We start from the raw sequence: 23785 nt of genomic DNA on the forward strand, positions 1-23785 counted from the left end.
TGCCAATCTCTTTCATAACTTACTCAATGCTAATTACTGTATGCGCCAACTATTGGTTACTAAGGTATATATGCGAATTCATTCCAAATTTCAGTATAGGTACTAGTGAGCATGCTGATCCTGAATCTGTGCTTGCCAGTTCGATTGAAGAGCAATTAGTGGTCGTAATGACACTTGGAAGATTTTAATGAAATTTTTCTCAATGCTAATTACTGTACTCGCCAACTATTGGTTTCCGAGGTGATTGGTTGTTGTTGTTCTCCCACCAAATTTCAAGTATTTTCACCCAAATATGATTTTCTCTCAGACTTGAAATTTGGTGGGGTTAACTTCAGTAATTAAGTACATCCAGAAGAACATAAAAATACCAACCAATCACCTCAGAAGCCAATAGAAACTTGGGAGCTAAAAAATAAGTAACAGAACATACAGCTCAAAGGTAGGGAATGGTTAGAAATACCCCTGCCAGGGAATTACTTGGCACTCATTTTAAATAATTTGTTCCAGAACATTGATGGTTTTTAAAGGGTTCCTGATCCCAGGATGCCAGATAAACGGCCCCATCCCTGTAGTAGACACAAAACCTTGAATGAACCTTACTTGAACTTGATAAAATAAAAGCAAAAATCTGAAAGAACCTCACTTGGACTTGACATATGTTCTTGTAGAGAGCATAACTCGGCCTTCCAAGGGCTTGATGACTGTTTTGATCTTCTCTATTCGGTCACGTAAAGGCAAGTTAGATAGCACCTATGCAAGAAAAAAATATAAAATTTTAGTTTTATAAAATTTAAAATGGAAAAGACTAAGGACGGAATGAGGAAAGCATTAGATGGGAGGGAAATATACATAATGAAAACACAGTACTATACAGTAACATCTCCGTTAACCGGAATCCCTCAAACCCAGAACTCTCTGATAGCTGGAATTAAAATTTTCTCGGAAAATCATTCCCAAAGCTGGAATTTTCCAAAAATTCGGCTTTGGGAACGAATTCTGAGGTTAAAAATTAAGAGCATTTTCTAAAAATATCTTGAATAACGACAAAAGCTAAAGTATTTTGGGGGGAGACCTGACCTAACTTGACTCAATGTAAAGGTGGAAGTAGGGTGGGGGATTTAGTCGTCTCATATTATTGACTTTCTGATGGAATGTCAAGTCACTCTTCCTTGGGTGGGGGATAAGTGGGTCTCATGACCTGATGATGTCTTGAATAAAGACAAAAGCTAAAGTATTTTTAGGGAGATTGTGATAAGTATAAGTATAAATGAGCAAAGTTGTATCCCTTCAACATTATGTTACATAACATCTTAAAATATGGAGTGAGAAAGCAGAAAGGTGTGGGTGACTAGAGAGATGGAGTGGTAAGATTCACCAGTAACATCTTCAGGTCATGAGACCCACTAATCCCCCACCCAACAAAGGATGACCTGACATCCCATCAGAAGGTCAGTAAAATGAGACCACTAATCCCCCACACTGCCTCCACCTGACATTGTGACAGGTCAAGTCAGTTACATGAAAGCCACTAATCCCTCACAGCTCCATTCATGCCTGTATCATAAAGATTTTTAGTTTTTCAATATATTTATTGAACCAAACTTAGGTAAACTATTTTGAATTATTCTAGTAAGCAAACGGAGTTTTAAACGTACCGTATATACTCGTGTATAGTTCGAGTTTTTAAGACTAAATTTTTAGGCAAAAAATTGAGGGTCGTCCTATACATGCGTAATAGTTTTGTTAGGTTGAACCCGTGCATGATGGGAAGGGCGAGGAGCAACTTTTAGCTTCAGACATGAAACATATTTACCATTTACTGCCAGTAAACAATGGAAACGTAAAATATGTACCAATTAGTAATGAAAAGTTGTGCAGTTCCTTCAGTAAATGAAGCTCACCAACTTACAATAGGCTAAATTACCGTACAACGTGCTTTCAGTAGTCTATGTTGAAGTTCTTAGCACAGGCTAACTTATCATATCATATACGGTATCACAGTTCTCATTGATCTACAAAAAATACCGGTAATAAAAACCTTTTTGATATTTCACACTTAATATAATACCCGGTAATCTACTTCAACCTCCTATTGTTTACAACGACGCATGACGCATCACGCACCACCAGCTGTATCAGCTAGACGGTACACGTGTTTTTCGAATCGTTTTCAGTTAAAAAATTGTTATATAACATGTATATTTTTACCTTAACTGTGCCTGAATGAATATATTCTCGGAAATAAATAGTAGTTTTGCTGAAACGTGATGTATTTTAATGTAAAATAGGATAAAATACATGACGAAAACAAAAGATTTTACCTAACCTTCCAATGTTCAAGAGAAGTTACTCGTTTTTTTAATAGTTTTTGGTTAAAATATTGTTATATTACAATGATATTCTATTCATACTGTGCTTGATATAATGCATTCACGGAAATGTAATATTTTTGCTGAAATGACATACGTATTACAGTGGAAAGTGGGATAAACTCGTGGCAAAAACAATGACTTTCGCTTTCTTTCGTTCAAAAGAAGTTACCGTAATCGCTTTTCGATTGGTTTTCAGTTAAAAAACTGTTGTATTACGATAATATTCTATCCTAATTGACTTGAATAAATACTACGATACCATATTTCTGAATATTTTCATTAAAATCCATCAAAATAATTTTCCTTGTCATCGTCTGCAGCACCAAACAGCTTCTCCCAGTCCTCTCCTTGAACAAGGCTAGAGGGTACATGTTTTTCTAATCGTTTTCAGTTAAAAAACTATTACATCACACGTATATTCTACCTAAACTGCGCCTGAATGAATATATTCTCGGAAATAAATAGTAGTTTTGCTGAAACGTGATGTATTTCAATGTAAAATAGGATAAAATACATGACGAAAACAAAAGACTTTACCTAAGCTTCCGTTCTTGAGATGTTACTCATTTTTTTAATAGTTTTTGGTTAAAATTCTGTTATATTACAATGATATTCTATTCATACTGTGCTTGATATAATACATTCACGGAAATGTAATATTTTTGCTGAAATTACGTACGTATTACAGTGGAAAGTGGGATAAAATCGTGACGAAAACAATGACTTTCGCTTTTCTTTCGTTCAAAAGATGTTACCGTAATCGCTTTTCGAATGGTTTAGTTAAAAAACTGTTGTATTACAATAATATTCCCTCCTAATTGACTTGAATAAATACTTGAATGGAAATATACAATATTTTTGTTGAAACTACCCGCGTTTCAGTGTAAAGTGTCGTAATAATAAATGGTAAACAATTTGCCTTCGGCACTCGTGTTTCATGCACGGCGAGCCTCAGTTTATAGGACGTAGAGCGCTTTTACTGAAGGTTTTGTTGTTCCATTACCCTCAAAAACGTGGGTCGAACTATAAACGAGGAATATCATAAATTAACGATTTCTTGGTCAAAAAATCAGGGTCGACCTATAAACGAGGGGGGGAGGGGGTTATAGACGCGTATATACGGTAATTAGAACTACTTTTACGGACTCAGGTAGAAAAACATTCCCTACCTCCCAGAAGCATTCTGGGGATGTGGGCTAGTGTATGTCTATGCAAGATGTATAGTTTAGACACTCGGAAACTTTTCCCAGTAACCGGGAATGATTCCAGGTATAAGGTATTTATCCAGGTTTGAGAAAGTTATCTGGTTACCCGGAAATCTCTCACACCCGAAAGTGCTCTGCACCAATTGTTCCGGTTAATGGGGATATCACTGTATATCCATGAATGAGTTGTGTCAAGTGCTACTGATGAATGATACAAGGTTGTGTGAAGTAAAAGGAATAAACCAAATGTATTGTCTGGAAAACATCTTAACAGTAAAAATTGTCTATACAGTATAAATAGTCTTTGCAATACAGTAACTGGAACCTAATCCTGTTTTCCTTTACTTTAAATATTCATGTACAGTACACCTGCACTGCATGTGCAAATTCCATTAATGACATAACTTTGCATATTAATGGGGATCTACTTTATCCACATGCTTTGGGTTCATTATTTGTTAGTTTTAAAGAGATAAAACAGAAAACAGTAACTTACCTCTCCATTCAGATAAACAATATCAAAGACACAGAAGCAGACGTGCCAGTCACCCTCCTCCCGTAAATTCTTCACATCCAGGTGTTCACCTAACAAAAATATTACATTAACCTCTGTTCAAAGCTTCAATGAATAGCACAGTGACAAGCTAAATCATTGCTCTTATACTGTAGGTATGGTATCCCCCAAAAATTGAAAGCAAATAAATAGAAATTATGCAGAACTTAATGTATCCTCTTTTCTACTGGAGCCTACAGTGCAGCCAGGTGGTCCTAATAATACAAGTAGTTTTCTTGGGGATTAGGGACTCTTCATGATCTCTCCTATAGTGCAAGTCAGGGTTTATCTTTTAGCCCTATTTTGGTACAGTGGGGTATGCTATAACGAACGGATCCTACTACGAATATTCCTATAACGAACGGTTTTACCTATAAAATTGAGAATGCTATAACGAACGAAACTCCTGCAACTAACATTATTTAATTTTTTTTTTTTTTTTACTAATTTATTGTTTTTTATTACAAGTATTAATGATATTCTTTATTTAAGGGGTTTAGATGCATATTTATGCACTTTTTTACAATTTTTACAATTTTATATTATATTTTTCAGTGTTAAGTGGTTGTATTTGGGGGCCTGGAACGGATTAATCCTATAACGAACGAATGCTATAACGAACAAGGTTCTAGAACCAATTAGATTCGTTATAGCATACCCCACTGTATACCAAATAATCATTCCTTCTCATCACACCCCTTGCCTATATGGGAGAAATCACATACAAAAGTTGGCCTTATGAGGCAAGAAGTCATCCAGAGCAGTGGCTGTCCAATCAGCACATTTGGTGCCAGTTACATTCTAGCATCAATGATTTTATAGTTTCTGTCCAATATCTTTGACATCAAAATCAAATCACCACTATGAAATTCAGTGTCAGCCAACAAATCCTCAAAGTGGTAAGAAGAAACCAAGTACACAAGCTGCCTGGTTATGGTCTCCACTAGGTAATAGCATATCAGAATCAATTCTCCATTTCTAACATACACCCTCATGCCAAGTGGCTCTCATAATCTCTTAGACTTGTTGGCTATACAGTATTGTGGTTTTTTATTCTTATGTATGATAATAAAAAATGAGTATTTTCAAACACTAGTGAAATATAAGTAAGTTATAGTAATGTCCTAAAACAAAGAATTTAATTCAATCACAAAATTACATTAATATCTCTCAGTATTGTACTGTACTTATTTTATCTCTTATCGTTTAGTTGTATCAGCCAGCTCTATAAATACCAATCCTAACAAATTGACTGACTGAGACAACTTTTGGACTAGGCCAAAAATGGCTATGGTTACCTTTGCTAACAATACTCTTGTGTGTCTTGCTCCAGCCCATCATCTCCCCATCCAGGATGACTTCCTTTACATGTGGAAGAATCAGTGGGTGAAGGTATGGTGTGAAAAGTCCCGAGTTCCTGTCACCACCAAAATTACTAGTAAACTCATGTGCATTTCTGAAAGAAAAAATAGACAATAAGAAACAATGGAGAAATCATTGCATAATTTGCTTTATAAACTGATAAAATTTGGACCCCTATTGTGGGAGAGGAACAACACAACAGAGCATTACTGTCATGAGAGTTTGTGAGAACAAATGAAAGTGAATGAAGGGAGAGTGTCTGTTTGCCATTGATTCCTGACATCCTGCATCAGCGTGGCAAAAGGTTAGCAAGAATAAATATGCATAAAATAGGGGACGCATTCTGAAATCTCATTTTATGACCGAGGATAGAGCAAATAATTTTACTTATAGGGAATGCCAACCCTTTGTGACAGAGTTTGCCCTTGCATATTATTTTTACAATAGCAAAATATTATTGAATAAGTTATTCTCCTAAACAGAACAGGACCTTTTCAAATTTAGAAATTAAGGTATTCATGTGAATGCTCGCCTTCATTAAGAAAGAAGAGTTACTCGAGTCATGGGTAAGCCCTCTGTCAACCTCTTATACCTATTTGTTTGTTATCCCAACCAGAAAATGGAGATTTCACAATCCTAACACCACTTCCAGTTGCTTCCAGAATATTATAGCCACATGGCAATGATTATAAACAAAACTTTTGGCTTAGAAACTGAACTCCTGCTATGACATATGCTGGAAAAATTTTATTACACTCATTCATTGCGACACCGTATATCACGCCCTTAACAATTGTTTGTTAAAGATAATTTACTTTAATCATTTTTATATGTTACATAATTAGTCTTGAAATTATTCAGTTCACATTACTATATTTATATTTCCTGAATTTTTATCTCATGTCCTATAATGTAGGGCCTTCAGGATGTCCATTACAACATATTTCTTGTCTGCCCTCTTCCTTGTTCTTGCCTTAACAAATTGCTTTTCCCTCCCATGATATAGGCTGCCTGCCTTTACCTAACACAACCATTACAATACGTTTTTACACACACTTTGTCATCCTACCTTCTGACATCCTTCGCATATGTCTATCCAATGTCAGAGTATTTATCTGGAATCCCCTCCACTACTCAACAGTTCACACCCTTGGTCCTCTCAGCCACTCTGATCATCTTGGACATCTCACTAAACCTCTGTTTTGTAGCATTTTTTTCATCATTTACCAATTTTCTGTTGTCAATATATCAATTACTTCTAGGCTTTTCTAAATTTACTAATCATCCCAATAACACTCAGAACAAAATATTTACTGTACAGTATTTTCATTACAAACTTACCGAGAAAAATACTTGTAAACATTTCCCTTTTTGTGGATTTGTGATCTTTCCCCATCATATTTTGTTTCAGCATAAAATGGTTTATGGTCCATTTGTGTTTCCACTTTGTCAAGCACTGCCTGCTGTGCTAACATGGGACGGAATGCAGAAAACAATGAGACTTCAATCTCATGGAGACGTATGGTGGGATCACGGAGAGTTTTGCAGACCTGTGAAGAGGACAGTTAGTAAAGATGAATGAAGAACTTCAGGGAAGAGTATGTGCGCAGAAACACTTTTATAAGAGAACCTTCTACTTCAAATCATTTCATCAAAATCACTAGATACTGCTGGTAACAAACAGAACAAATTATTTTTTTACCATCAGGTAGTAAATATACCAGTAGACCAGTTTAAAATCTGGTACAATATGTATAAAAATACATCATATTTCCTATATCCTTTGCAGCAGTACTGATGAGGTCATATGGCACTTAATTATAATGAATTTGGTTCAACACCAATGGTTCCTGCTCAAATATAACTTCCTTTACTGATGTCATCATCATATTTGCATGTAAGTTTACATATTGCTTCAAGATTAAGGTACAAAACATATAGTAAGATTAAATACTTTACAGCATATTTCCTAGTGCCAATATTTAAAAAGTCAATTACGCTGTGCCCGTAAGTTCTAAATCACCTTTATACACATTTTCTTAAAAATATAGACCATCTTTACTATATAGACACATTAGTTTCCACTTTCCCCCCAAAATGTCATTTGACATAAAAAATACCACTGTACTGTACTACCTAAATTTTTGGTGCTTGGGGGTCATAAAATGGATTTTCTTTAAATTTCATAAAAGGTACCACTTTATATGCTGATTAACCTATTGAGCGCCAGCCAATATTAGACATAATAGACACCCCAGTGCCGCCCCCCCCCCAAGAATTGTTTTTTCCCAAAATCATCTCAAAATGGTCCAAGAAACATGAAAATCACAAGAATTCCCGCATCTGTATGGTAACACTGCATAGTGAAGGTGGTGGAGGAGGTAGGAAGGGTCTCAAGGCGTCCCTCACCATGGCAATCGGCCGAGTCATGCTCCTCCCCCACGCCACTCTGACAGTTCTCCACTTTCCTAACACCACTTGTGTGTGTGTTTCTTTTTGTTATATTTCTGGTTATTCCTCCCACATCAATCATTATGCATGTTAGAAAATTAATAAAACACCACTATGAGTTGATATTTTTTTATGATGTTTGCTTATCTGAGTCCCCCCAATTGCATACAATTGGGTATTATACGTGCCTGTGAATGGTAAAGGCTACGAAGGGTGTCGTGGCAGCACTACCACTCATTGTTGCCAGGTTCACCTCATATTATTACACTAATAGTTCTGAAGAGTGTGATAGTCCTTGAGCCATGGTGCTACTTTACACTCATTACAGCAGTAACAAGTATCCTTCTTCTTCTTTGCTCTTCGTGACGTGTTGTAGCAGACGTGACACTGCTTCTGTGCTTTCTTCATGCCAGGTGTTGGTGGTAAGGTGGAAGGAAAGTGGCAACCTCTGAGGTGGAGAGTGTGTCACGAGCTGGATTACGAGGTGTTACATTTTGTTCTTGCCAGTACATCTGAAACATCTCCCTCACCACTTCAACAAGAAGATGAAGAATCTGACAATCGATTGGGGACATTATCCGACCCAGAAAAATCATCTGGGGTAAGCTCTGATGTAGCATCATACTCAACAGCGAGTTGTGAGTATTCAGCCCCAGTCAACCTGGAGCGAGCGCGGTGTGAGATGTTCATGCATGGTTGGCTTGAGCGTGACTCACTGAGCGATGAACACTGTCGCCGCTGTGGCATGCCGAGCGTGGAGCCACGTGGCCCAGGAAGCAGTATACCAGTAGGCAAGGAGGGAGTGACAATGTAGCTCTGAGCGCATCTCACTACTACCACAAATATGAGTTCAGGACAATGCTAAATCTAGCCACGTACTTTTACGGGATTAGCGCTGGTCGTGGCTGGTCAACAATCCCGTATAAGTACGGGATTAGTGCTCGACAGGTTAAGGAGCTGGGTTCACAATTTAAAAATTCAAATAATTAAAGATAATTTAAAAAGTGACATACAGTGGTCCCTCGGTTAACGATCACAATCCATTCTAGAAGGTTGCTCGTTAACCGAGACCATTGTTTCAATGGGTTTTTGGGTAATTGGTTCCAGCTCACAGAAAATTGCCTAAATTCAACAAAAAGGGTAGAAAAGTACACTTACTTTGAGGTGTGTATGTAGAAGGCTCCTGGATGATGATGATGGGAATTAGAATGGAGGTGGAGAAGGGAGAAGAGAAGGCATTGGGGTGGAAGAGAAGTCACCCCATGGCGCAATTTCACCCATAAAATTTTAGTTCTCTTGGTGTAATTCAAGATTATTTTCTTTAAATCAACACTGCACTGCATTATATATTGTCAATATGTAAAATAAATTTCAAAATGGCCAATAATTTGCTAGCAAACACAGAAAAAAAGCGTTTAGTTGAAGAGAGTCTCAAGCAAGGTGTTACCTCTACTGAAAAGACAGAGAGACTGGCGCCTGTTTGGTGTGTTGACAGGCTGGATGGCGTGCATAAAACTAGTTTCCTTACCTTCAATTATGTTCAATAATTGTTAAAATGACTAAGAAATTTAATATTAAACTTTTAAAATTATTGAATAGTATAAACTTCTTGATATTTACTAAAATGGTAAGGAATATAAGCCCTAGAACCGATTACTGTATTGGCGGACTAATACTACAGCTGGTGGACCGCCATATGCAAGCGAAAACATGTTGAGGTCGGCTCGTAAGAAACTCATTAATCGAGGGATTGCTCGTTAACCGAAGTTAAGAATCTTATGGAAGGTAACTCGTTAACCGAAATCTCGTTAACCGAGGGACCACTGTAATTACTCATTAGCATTTAGTCTTGAGTGGCAACTTTTGCTTGTAAGACCCTTTTAAGGACTCAACAGGAAGGCATAACTAATAAATACAATAGTCCCAGACATCAGTGTCTAACGTTCCCCTGAATTATGAGTTTATAGATTCAATAAGGCTAAACATGAAACTTGATAATTTCAATGGAAAGAGAAGAAAACTTGCAATTTCGTTTACCTTCTCAAGATTGTTGTTAACATCATAAAAATCCTTGGCATCTGGGTGCCAAGCATTGAAGATAGCACCTTGTCCAATGCCAAGTCTCATGTCCTTCAACAAAACACGCATTAGCCACTTCTGCTCAGTTGCTGTCATACTGCGTAGCATTGTCATCAATGAACGTTCCACCTCCTCTGTAAAAATATTATGTCTGTCAACCAAGGTACCTGTATAGGTAAAGAATATAGCAATACTGAATGTCCCAACATCTAAAAGTACATTTCTCGTTTAGCGCAGGTAGTATAGAGATGAATTCTTTAGTGTAATTCTGCCAAAGTATCTTAAATTTTTTTACAATCTTCAAATTTACAGTATTTTTTTTTCCAAGTCATCTTCAATCAACCCAAAGAAGGAAATTGAATCCTAGGTATAGTAAACCTTCATTGTTACCCGACTTGATATGAAATGATTCACATGATGATGAACGGATACAAGACATTTTACATTTTTTTACATGGTCTCTGCTTTAATATCGTTTAAGACAATAAATCATTGGCCACATCTCCAAGCATCAAGATGTTAGCACACCATTGGCTACAATACTGTATATTGTCCTATACTATATAATGGATGCGTTATCTTTTAAGAAGTTCTCCTGTAAAATACTTCAAAATAAAATTCATTCATAATTAATATTGAATAACATATTATAAACGTATCAAGATTATGGTGTAAATTTACTTGTCAAAATATGAAGAAATCTCAGAGGATGACACAAATCTCATTCCACAACAAGGTGATTAACACTACTGTATCTTACTAATCTGACCATCATGGACCTGATGGATACATACAAAACATCAATATTGTACTTTTGTTGACACAGTATCAGTCATCATCATCATCATCACTTTATGGCCATTTTCCACTTTTTCATGGGTTAGCCATGACTGTCTGATGGCAGCTCTCCAAACTGTACAGTCTCTGCAGCCTCTCTCATCAGGTACTTATTGCAAATCCTTTCTCACAACTTCTCCTCATGTCATTCTTGGCCTATCCCTAGCTCTCTTTCTCCCCACATTCAAACTCTTGCATCTCTTAACCCAACTGGTCTCATTCATTCTTCCCACATGCATGAACTATCCCGGCCTACCTCTATGCAAAATCTTACCAACACTCCATAAGTCCCCATACCCAGCCACCCCACTTAATTCTGAACAGGGTTTCCTATCTCACAAAGTCACAATACACATCCATATCACTATTCTCATTTCAACTTGCTCAAGTCTACATAATATATTATCCTCTTTAACCACCCATGTTTCACTACCATACTGTACAACATTACACTTTTCACATTGGTTGCAAACATCCTTTCTTGCACATGGAGAAGGTCCTTTTGCCATCAATAATGCCAACAAGTGTCCTAACTGAACTAGCTTCAGAATCATTATCTACTCGCTTTCCTGAACATTCACCCTTGCAGACATTTAAGAGCTGACTCATTATCAGTGGTGTTGAATATCTTTTATTCATATTTTTCAAGTGAATTTGGGATAGATATACAGTATAGACCTTTTTATCTAAATAGAGTAATCTCTTTCTCAATTCTTGAAGTGAAAATAATGTTGAAACAAATTTTTACTAGTGTTATGTGTGAAAGACAAGTATGACACTGAATTTTCAAATTAAAGTAAATACAACACTGTTTACAGCAACACATCTGTTATAGACTAAATTTAGGTACCTGCTATAATCTGATACTGCATCATGAGAGGTGCAGGAACCTAACTTCATGATCCAGACTGCTCCCACAATATATACAGTAAAGTTTCCCTTAACCAGATTAACTGTGAACCAGCCAGTCTTGTTATTAGAGAATTCCTCTAACTTTAAAATCTTACTTTGATCAGATTAAATTCCCCCTAAACCAGATTTCAATTACACAATTGTCAAAAAATAAACCCAAAACAAAGGGGGAACAAAGATATGAACTGTACAGTACTGAAAAATTAACACAAGTAAACAAGTTGTACTGAACTTTTTTCATGTAATGAGCGTGGAATGCATGATGAATACAGAGCAAGACAGGGATGCAGTCACCATTAGAGGATATGAGGTTGTAGTGGTTCATCTCAGTTGCAAATTCTAAACTGCATCATGAAAGGCAAAACCACAAACAGATACACCCCTAATTCATCCATTAGTACTTCAAGATTTCCTTTCAATCTCAAACACTTTTTCTTCTAACCTTTCTTGCCCGAAGGCTTGGCCGGTACTTTGGCATGGTTAAAATAGTTATGTATGCTCACACTACACAATGGTAATGCAAGAGCATGTAAGTAATCCAATTTTCTATACTTTGTGAAGTAAGAATTATTCGAACACTGATGGCATTCACGGAATAATATTTGTCTTGAATTCATTAAAAATCATCTCGTATCAATACAGGATGTCTCAAGTTATTTTACTGAGCATTTATCTCTCAGATTAAGTTATGGATATTTTTCTACTTAAAATGTAGACATACAGGAAAGCCTCCGATAACGACGGTTCTACTAACAACGATTCATATTTAAGACACTGGTTAATTTAGGACCCAATTAAATTTATACCATTATTTTCTTCATATTTATGACAAAAATATAATAAAAATAAAATAAAATAAAATTACCTTTTCATATAGTAAATAATAACTAAATTCCGCGATGTATATTTACAAAAAAAAAAAAAAAAAGCCTTGCGCACGGAGGCTGCCGGGCTTGTGAGTGGTGACGCCAGCATCACTAGTATAAACAGTCGCAGCTTGGCAGGCCTTTTGTTTTCATGCATCTGAACAGGAAAAGATGAAAAACTTTCTCAGGTTTTTTACGGCATTTTTGAGTCCCTATTTAACATGAGCAAGAGAGCAAGTGATGGTAGTGCTGGTTCAAAAGCTAAAAGAAAGTGTAAAAGCTTAGCCGAGAAACTAGATATGTTAAAACAATATGAAAAGGGTGAGAGGTTTGTGGATATTATGTGGAGCAAACAATGAACACATTTTCTGATGTGGATCCATAAACAGAACGAAGCATTAAAATTAACAGGGATGTGAAAAACACATACGACCTCTACATTAAGATGTACAGTATAGTCTGGTTTTACGCAGTTAATCAAACCCATGGAGGTTCGTGTATAAAGCGAAACGTGTAAATAAAATAACAGAACCTATGGGATTAATTGAAATAGAGACTGAGCCGACCGTCACTCACCTTTTTTTTTTGGCTATCGCTGACTCAATACTGTACATCTTAATTTTAAGATGGTATGATGGCTTGGGTCAGGTAGTTCAGGGCCTCTCAGGGGTGGTGGGGGTCCACTGTGTAGAAAGAAAAAAAGCACTGGTTCCTGTGCACGAGTGAATATAGCGGAGACAATGAGGCTGACGCGGCGGCGGAAAGCTTGGGCGGAAGGATGCCTAGACCAAACACAGCGCGCGGCGGAGGGGGTGCGTGGGTTGGTAAGGATACATGACCCAATCACAATCTGCGACGTCACCGGCGCGAGTCTGACGTCAGAGCTGACGTCAGCGCTCCGCACCTCGCCTTGATGCTTGACGCGTACATGATGGAATTTACCGTGTAAATAATAATTATCTCTTCTGACAGGTGGAGCATAAATGGCCTTCCACGTAAAACCGGACTAAACTGTATAATGAAAAAATAAAGCAGCTGTGCAAGGTTCTTTTGACAGCTTTATTATTCGAAGGCCTAAACCATCAACTTCAGCTACACCATCAACTTCAGCATCATAAGCAGCTTCAGTAACAACTTCAGGTTCAGTAACAGTTTCAGCAACAGCTATGACATCTTTATGGAAAGCTACAGCTTCAGCCAGAGTTGAACCTGGAGAATTCGTGATCTGATTAAAAACTCGCACAACATTCATTGGCTGTCCTTATGTTTTCGACTTTACCACCATTGGTGAGTAGAATTTTTGTTTTACATTAGTAAGTATTATTTAAAACATATATGAACAGTAATAAGTGTTGCTTTCATATTCTTATGTAGAGAAATGACGATGTTTTCACATATACGCACTTACATAAGTTGGCGTTCCTAATCCATTTCGCTTTTTTTCTTTACCATTAATGGTTAGCTACTTCTATTGTTCCATTTATTAACATTAAATAACATTACTTAAAACATACATATTAATATTTTTACATTTATTTTACTAGAGCTACAACCAGGGTCTTATTTTCTTCAGTTTCTTATGTAGAACCATCGTCACGGGTGTAAACACTAACGAAAACAATGACGTCTCCCTATGGTACAGAGCCTGTCAAAATACTGTACCTGCACCATTGAGGGCTTAATAACTAAGGTGTTGATAGTATACCTACAGGTAAAATGGCTACTCACGTCATACAGCATGCCCTGATGATTCGAGGACCTCGATTATTCGTGGATGACACCCTGGATGTAACCAAGAATGTCTAAGGGTAGTTTTAAAGTTGCTGGCATTTTCGTAGCTGGGACGGGGAGCCATTCGTTCTAGAGACAGTAATTTCTTTTATATGTATTGTATATACAGTATATGTGTGTGTGTGTGTGTGTGGACACACACAAAACACATACAAAGCATGGAGTTGACTTGAGGGTAGACTCACACATTTTTAATACATTTGTTTCTGATTACAGTATTTGTGAGAGAATTTTCCCATTATTTTTTATTTATGTGTTTTGTGTGTGTCTCTACACACACACACATATACAGTATACAATACAGGTAAAGGATATATTTGACCTAAGAGCAAACACATACTTTAGAGGGCATATACATTTCTTTGCACACAAGTAGAAATGTACCCCTCCCCCCAGTCAGCAACTGTTATTTGGGGATTGGCAATTCGCGGCCATTTTGAGAACCTAGCACCCGCAAATTTGAAGGGCATGCTGTATAAAAATCAGCTTAATAAAATTAACTAGAAAAATACCATGCTTCTTTGATGCATAATTCTCTGCAATGGATGTAAGCTGCAAGTCAACATCATGCAGGGTCATGTCCCCTTTGTCAGGGCAGCGGTTCTTAAGCACATAGTATGCTACCTCAGCAAAATCGCCACTTTCACTCCCAGCTGATGAGTTGGGCTTCCTGCATAGAAAATGGATACAAGAGTGAATATTATCATTAAAAAATTTACCAACATTTATAACAGAACTTAACAATATTAATAATCTCTCATGATATGGAAGGTACATAGCATATAACCAAGGTCACTTTAAAGCAATGGTTCTAACACACACACACACTTACTGTGCGTGTATATATATATATAATATATATATATATATATATATATATATATATATATATATATATATATATATATATATATATATATATATATATATATATATATATATATATATATATATATATATATATATATATATATATATATATATATATATATATATATATATATATATATATATATATATATATATATATATATATATATATATATATATATATATATGTAATGAAATTATGTATGCAGTATCTACCCGATATTATGAGTAGAACAATAACATAGCTCAGGCTCGCCTGCTCTGAGTGCTACTGGGCGGTGAGTCAGTGACTTGGTTACACAATTACGCAATAACTCCAGTTCGCGATCATTTTGCCTAACTATCATTTTTTAAGGAATACATCCCAATCATTAAATGAGGAATAACTGTACAGTACAAGTATTACACTATCTGTACAAGAACTGCAAAACCCAACCTCTCAGTCAAGTAATTCAGTTAGGAATATTACTTCCCTTGGAAATGAATGAAAATTTTCAGATGGAAAACTGTCAATTCTAATACCGTATCCCAGTGGAGGCGTCACCACTGAAAAAACGAGAAGCTCTCGATTCCCACAGTTCTATAAGAAGACTACCCTAGTCAGCAGGCAAGAAACTTAACCTATGGGTATCATGATTTTCCTCTTCCAAAGATTTTCCAAGAACAGGTCCATCTTAAGTGTACAATACAAGAATTATTTTTTATTAGCCAAGAGTAGAAGGACCTTGAATCTGAAAGTTTGTTAAAAATTTTCTGAGTCACCTGCACCCTAAGAGAAGGTAAAAAAGTATCTTACAGTGGAAAAACCTTTTTCCAACCTAAAATATAAGAATTTTTTACAACTACAATACAGTACCATAATATGAATAGAAACACATCAGTAGGCATCCTTTTAATGATAAGTGACTGACTAAATATCCTTCTTTAGGCTCCATCTCACCTTCTGAGAACAGTAAAGTATCTATCAATTGAAAAGTTTGGGACCAGGAGGGTTACATAAAATGATACTACCTATGTACAGTGGATACTATCATGACCATGTGTCCAAGGAATGCATGAAATAAACCACAGTACAATACAACATTAGTGTTAGTTTGGTTATATTATTTGTTCCTGTAAATACCTGTATGCTAACTAACTTCATTAATCTCTAGCACTCTCAATGCCATTAAACCAAATAACTTACTCCACAAATTCATGAGAAGCTCCTCACACTCCCTTACCCCAACCTGAGCTGCAATACCATTTGAAATTACAACTCGGCAAGTTTGTGGTAAAATGTCTAAGTTAATTGCAGTATATATTAGTCAACTGAGCATGCAAGGGCATTAACTAACACATTAAAAGTTCCAGGGATATGGGAGTACAGTACTGTACAATAAATTTACCTTAGGTCTTATTACTCTTTTTCCATTCTGGATTACTTGTTGTATTATACCTTTGCATCTGACCTATACCTTGAGTACTATTTAAGTCTGATAAAGTTATGATAATATCTGTAAGGCAAGTTTTTAAAAATGTCTGGTAACAAAATCCCATTTTAAGTTAAGTGATACCAATATGAAGAGTCAACTGTGTCAGGGGGTTTGAAAAGTGAGGTAGAATTCACAATAATTTTACTCAAAAAAGGCTTTAAAAGAGCACAGAATCAACAATGCTACCCCAGTTTGTACCAAAAGGTTTGTTCAACTTACTTCTAGCAGTACAATATACAGTATCAGCAGCATTTACGGTAGCGTATTGATAACAACATCAGGGGTTGCCTTTGTTCCTAACTAACTACAAAAGCATCTGAAACATAGAATGTACAGTACTTTGGATAGTTTTACCGAAAATGCAATAGTTTCTGTGCATCATTGCCCTCCTTCTTCAGACCCAGAATGCGGATGTACAGTTCAGCCAGCTTGCGCTCTTTGACACCATATGCCCCTCTTGCTCGGTCTAGTGCTGGTAGTAATATCCGCATCACAGGGAAGAAGCTGTCTGGCTGTCCAAAGGAAATAATTATAAATAAAATACATATTAGACAAAGTTCTCTTTTAAACACATGGCCTTGATAATCCCTTGAGCCACTACCACTGGAAAAGCTAAGGGATTGTACTTCTATCCTTCCTTTCTGCCAGATTCTATATGTACATCATGTAATATATCCCAGAATGTCACTTACTCCACACTATTTTGGAGAAGACATTTAGTCATGGAAAGGTAGCAACCCTGTGGTATCTTCTAACAGATGACCCATGATGAAATCCTTAATAAAAGGCAGACCACCCCTATCACAGAGAAGAAAATGCAGTATAGGAAGAGGAAAGGAAATTTAGCTGGGACTGAACAGTATGTGTGGATAGCAGTAAGGCCATCAGCAATGCAATATTCAAGATTTTTAATTATTTATTGTTCATCATTTCACCATTTACCAGCTCATTTAGCCACTCAGGTTAATGGTCTGTTCTTTGTTGTTTGCTTTACAGTCCAGTGTTTGTAGAGAATGAAACTGGATTAAACAGAGAAAACTGCAATGTTTGGTAGAGTCACACCTCATACCTATCTTGGCCCGGGATTGAACCCATGACATAGTTGTGAGAGATCTGCACAGTACTGCTGTACCATCAACACCACATTTATACAAGTAAAGTAATTATCAAATCTTACTTCACAATACAGTAATGCACTTTTGTTCATCAAGGAAGGACAAATCCAAAGTTCATTTGGTCCATTTGGTCAGTGTTAGGAGAAGAATATATCACTTAAACTTGGTTTCCTATCTGACAATAAATTACCTTTTGTACATATTTATCCAACTCTGGATTGCAAAGTCTACAAAAATTTTAATGTAAACTAATGTACAGTAATATCAAACTGATGTATATGAGAATGAAATCTAAACTTACTGCATTTGGGTCTTCCTGCAGTTTCTTTTTAAGAAGTTCCCGGAACTGTCTGATAAACTTCAGTAGCATTTCTTTCTTGGAAGCTCGAACAGAAGACTGAACCTTGTCGAGCATGCGGCACACATGTGACCATGGTATGAGTGATGCTATTATGCTGGACCCCATCCTGCTGAAAAATAAATTGCAACATCTTACTGAGAGACATGTAAGATGAATATCCTGTTTAAAGAAATGAAAAACTGATCATAAAATTCACTTTTCCTGGTAGAGCCATTATATAGTCTGTTTGGCAGCTAATATATTATGGACTGTTTTCTCAAGAGCTTTTTGGACTGAAGATCATCCTCAATTATGTCAGGAACCGTAAACTGTTTTTGAAAATATGGTCGAACCTCGAAGTGTCGAATGTTGAACTAATTTTTCCAGTAAGAAATAATGTAATTACGATTGATGCGTTGTCATAGTACGAATATTGTTTTACTGTGCAAAAAATATTAATATGGTACTCCCAGACATCTTCTGTGTCCAACATCACTTATCGAGATAGTCAATCGAAACATTCCCAGAGATTGAGCAGTGGAGGCATGTGATTCACCACTTTCAATTGGCTTTTATTATATCTAATTTCATCTCATAACTATGGCTTACTGTATATGAGCAACCTACTTTGCACTATTAACAGAATCACAATTTCTCTTATTACTGGCCATGGTTGAGATTTTGCAATAAAAAAGTCTATGTACACTGCCACTGTAAACTACTATTCATGGAAACAGACTGAAAATGATGCCATGGACGAATGTAGGCACCCCTAGTATACAGTACCTCGACCGCATAAAACAACATCGAATAAGTGAGTTTGCCCAGTCAAAACTAAGGCAGTAGGTAGTAATTGATAATAGTAAAAAAAGTGAGTTGGATGAAACTTGAACAGTCGAATATTGGGACTTGCCTGTACAGTATTTTGAATTTTGTAAAATTTTGGTAATATCTAAGTACATTTTTGTATGACTGGATTCATGATATATGAGTGAATTGTGGTAGTAAGGAAACACAGAATGAGGCAGGAGTTTTATTCTCTATGTTTTGGCATTATGCCTTCCTTAGAGAGAATGATACAAAACGACTATAAGGGTAATACAGTACTCAAGAACACTGTACCCCAATTACCTCGAGAATATCCAAAACCAGTGGAGGAACTGCAAATCGTAATATATTCTTTTAGTGATCTTTTCATTTCAAACACAAATATACATGGACACGCTAGCACCCAGCAATGCCACTTTGACTTACAGTATTTACATTCAATGACCTGTATGGTAGTAGATAAGAAACCAACCAAACTTATCCTAAGATACCCTGTAGATATGTTATTTTAGGGTAAAGATTTACTTTTACACAACCATGAAATCTTAGGAATTTTATCTTTGCAATCAATAATTTAGACAATTCCAAGGCATTTTTCATATATGACGTGTCCCTCACAAATGGCCTAAAAGTTACCTAACCAAACCCCCTAACCGGACCAACCGGAATATATTAGACGTTTTTCAAGGGAAATGTCACAGAAGAAAAGTGTCTTAGAATTGTCTTAACTATTGATTGCAATGAAAATTTCTAAGATTCCACAGTTGTGTGAAGTAAAATAATACCTATTTTAAGTTAGGTTTGGTAGATTAATTTGTTTTAGGTTAAGTAATATATGGAAAGATCACTGTAAAGTGTCTAGCAACAGATGAAGCACAAACCAAGAAAACTCACTAAAATAAAATTTAAAACAGTCAGAATTCCTCCACCTGGTTTCCTGTACTATTAAGTCAAGTAATAAGTTTTCTTCTATAGAAGAATTTCATAGTTACTGCTTATGAGGGGATAGTGACTAGAGTACGTAATAGACACCTTTCTTGGGTAATATTTTCCTTATGGTCCATAATCGCTTAGATAATTAAAAAAAAATTTCCAATACAGTACTTTAGAAAATTCAAAGACTTTTTTTTTTGTAATCCTGGAGTAGATGGCTAACACAAGAATGCATTGTTCGATTTCATTAATTTTTTCCACAGATGTTCCTTGGATGATATTAAGTAATAAAACCGATACCGGTATGACAATGCACAAAACCTAATACCCTGTAGAATCTGACCTAACCAGTCAAAAAAATATGGTAATTTCTGTAACACAACCACCTGAAGGAGTACTTTAATTTCATTCATTTTTTCCACAGATGTTCTTATCATTACAGTAAGTATTCTAAAAGAGGCGACAACATTTTATGTTAAAGAAGTATTTAGTTTTTAGTTTTCTCTTTGCAAGATCATAAATCACCTGTAGTGGGCAGAGTATGAAGGTTGAGGACAATTGCGGGGTAAAATACAATGAAAAACTGATCATATGACAGTAAAATGATGTCTCTATGTGCTTTGTACATGAATAAATTAATTATTTACTGTAAATATCCCTCCAAAATATCTGCTGAGTCACCACGAGTAGTCTGTTTACAACAGATGCACCCGGTTCATGCGTACCCTCACACCGACAAAAACATAAAAATTACATCATGACACTTCAACAGTTGCTTTCATTGGTACTAGATATCAAAATACGCAACTACTTTCTTGCTAATATGGCGGAGGGTCCACCCACCCCCCGGGCTAAGGAGTTAGGTAAGGCCAGGTAGGTTTCTTTGGTTGGTTAGGTCAGGTTCTATTAGGTTTTACTATATGTCGCCTCATTTAAAATATTTACTCTAATGATGAGAACATCTGTGGTAAATATGAACAAAATCAAACAACTTCTTCTGGGCGCAGTGCTGTTCTCAAACATTACTCAAATTACTGGATCTTATTCATATTTACGATATTCCGTGAGTGACTAGGAAGCCCTCTTGGGTATTATTGCTTTTAAAGGACCCAGAACTTTTGGCTATTTTTAAATATACCTGAAATGTAGTTTAGACAATTTTAAAACACTTTTCTTCGGTGAATTTATGGTAATGCAACGGTCTTTCTCCCACTGTTATTAATATGTATTTCGTAATGTTTAGACATTTCGAAGACATTTTTCTTCTATGATATTTCCGCTGGAAATTAAGGATAACCGAGATATTAATTTTTCCAATATTATTATATTTGGTCAGTCACAAGTGATGCCATTTGTTGTTACATCTAGCAGAGAAGCTCTGACCCCCTTCAGCCAGTGCTCCTTACCTCCGTGTTCGCTTCTTAAGCGTCTACAGTGTATGTGCGAGGGTGGTGTGGGAGTTGCTTATTGGCTATAAGCGAAAGGAGACTTATTATTGGGTAAGAGTTTTTTGTCTTAGCCAATGAACAATGCATGGGTGCATCGGGAGTGGAGATTTGAATTTTCAGTACCAGATAGGCTGAACAGCTTGAAAAGTTGTGCCGACATTGTGATGGAGAATATTTTACATCAATTGCCGAGTTTCATCAGAAAAATAGCGAGGCCATTTAATTTTTGAGAAAACATGGTGTATTACCCAACAACATTACTTGTCCAAAGTGTAATAATCAGTGTATACTATGTGAAGCACAACACACTTTGGCCTGATTCTTCTTCAGATTAAGGTGAGATGTGGGGGCATGAACAAAGGGGGTTTCAGGGGGGGGCAGAGCCCCCTGGTTAGGTTAGGTTAGGTTTTTTTTTTTTTTACACATAAAAGGTTACATTACATTCAGTATTAGAAATGTTTTTTCCTGTGTTTTTTATGAGTTTTGAACGATTTTTGCCTTGTTCTCCATTGGAAATCACCTGTTTCTCTGATTTACCCAACAAAAAACTCCAATTTCCCAACATGTTCCTTGTGTGTGGGATCTAAAAAACGAGTGATTTCCTGCATAAATTAATGTTAAATTCGTTCGAAACTCATCATAAACTATAGGAAAAACATATCGAAAGAAAGAACGGTGCTTTTCTATAAATTTACCTATTCTTCTCTGACATTTTCGTCGGAAACAAAGAATTACCGAGATACAGCTTGATTATTATTAAATAATCGTCTGAAAAAAAATAATTTTTTTCTTTGTGTAATCTCTTGATTTTTTTTTTTTGCGATATCTCGGAAATGAAGGTCATGATAGTTTAAAACCTTCAAAAACCATCGGGAAAACATGAATATAATTTTGTTGTCCTAGTGGAGTGGGACAAGTAAAAGCAAATTTAACCCCTCTTGCGGTTTAAAGGCGGACTGCCCTTTAAACACATGCAGTACTAACAAGGCAATAGTTGATGACTACTAATTCAACAGTACATGAGTAACAACTAAATCAAAACAATCATATACCTGAATAAAGTAAATCACCTTTGTGTACACCTCAAATGTTTTCAACCTGCTGCCACCGCCTGTATATGCCATTAAACCGTCTACAAACTTGATGGAACTTGATGATGTTTGTTGTTGTGGCTGACGAGTGACACCGTACACTGGAGGATGAATTAACGTACACCAATCTCTATTGTTGTACACATCATTTAATAACTACAGTATTTGTTGTTGTCACAATGTAAAACCCGCGCTTCAATAAGTAAGGTCTTTTAGCGCTTAACAAGGTTAGTAATTACATTATTGCAAGATCATTTTAAAATTATGAAATATAAAATTCTCTTAGTTGCATGCCCAGCACTTGCCAACAGTGCGTAACAGAGGCTAACGAGGCAATCAGTGATGAAGAGAATAAAAGTAAAAGATAAGCAGGGATATTTACGTATTTATCTTATTTTCTAAATGTTCATAGCCAGTGCCTGTATTAATCTAGAATGTGCGCTTACAGACCTTAGTTATAGCGGCATGTAAATGCATTATAATGTCAACATCAAACTGCAATGATGATTGATGATGAAATGATGATGGGGAATTTGGGGACGAAATGTTTCATCGTTCCACCGCCTTCTGAAGTGTTATAAGTAATATAGTTACTCCTATCCGAGATGCAATATTGGGAGGGGTGTCTGTGCTGAATGTGTAGGCAGCTCAGTGATTAGTTATGAGGCAGTTATTATAACTTGTAAGGGCTGTCGTGTTTGATGACTATAGCAGCCACGTCATTGATTCTTGTCGACGTGTCACGTTTATAAATAAGAAATCTTAGAAATATTAGGATTCCAAATTTGGGGTGTCCCCCCCCCCCTTGGCCGGCAGACCAGATGACGTCATGCACGGCGAAGGACGAATTTTCGACTCCAAGTGGGTTGACTTGGTTTAATTAGACTGGTTTAGAGCTTCTTCTTCGCTTATTGTTTTTTTTCCGGTTTGTGTTTTACCCCTTTTTGCATCTCATTGCCAGTGTGTGTGTTGGACTTCTCTGCAATTTACACATTTTGTTTCCTGGAGAAAATTTGGAGGGTGAAAAAGGTTTTTACAGTCATCGGGACAGCCATAGGGTGGGTACCCCTTCCCGATGAAATGTTTTAACGATCCCAATAGCAAACCCGATCCACTGGGACTGCCTTTGGGTAAATGGCGTCTCTAAATAACCCCACTCGACGGAGGGTTAAGTGGGGTTAGGTTAGTGTGCTTAACTGTGATTTTAATCCAATTCTGGCACTGTTTGATGTCCTACTTGATATGTTCCTCTGAAAT

General features: G+C 36.4%; 1 protein-coding gene across 5 annotated transcripts in view; it reads right to left on the reverse strand.

Moving 5' to 3' along the window:
• The window catches only part of LOC121867948 (DNA ligase 4-like), a 39661-nt gene extending 17039 nt beyond the window's left edge, over positions 1–22622 (reverse strand). For 2 of the 5 annotated variants that reach the window (XM_042368100.1, XM_042368097.1), the window contains exons 1-9: positions 22508–22616; positions 18190–18358; positions 17128–17285; positions 14941–15098; positions 9981–10156; positions 6834–7042; positions 5429–5586; positions 4074–4162; positions 644–750 (exon numbers count right to left, since the gene is read on the reverse strand). In XM_042368100.1, coding sequence (XP_042224034.1) covers positions 644–750; positions 4074–4162; positions 5429–5586; positions 6834–7042; positions 9981–10156; positions 14941–15098; positions 17128–17285; positions 18190–18354 — 1220 coding nt within the window. In that variant the 5' untranslated portion in view covers positions 18355–18358; positions 22508–22616. Of the gene's footprint in view, positions 1–643; positions 751–4073; positions 4163–5428; positions 5587–6833; positions 7043–9980; positions 10157–14365; positions 14490–14940; positions 15099–17127; positions 17286–18189; positions 18359–22489 lie in introns of those variants that run through there. The other 3 variants (XM_042368099.1, XM_042368098.1, XM_042368101.1) reach the window with 3 other exon arrangements.
• Between the last annotated feature and the right edge of the window lie 1163 nt (positions 22623–23785).

The sequence above is a fragment of the Homarus americanus genome, unplaced genomic scaffold (genome assembly GCF_018991925.1).
Source record: "Homarus americanus isolate GMGI-L3 unplaced genomic scaffold, GMGI_Hamer_2.0 scaffold37032, whole genome shotgun sequence".
Lineage (NCBI taxonomy): Eukaryota > Metazoa > Arthropoda > Malacostraca > Decapoda > Nephropidae > Homarus > Homarus americanus.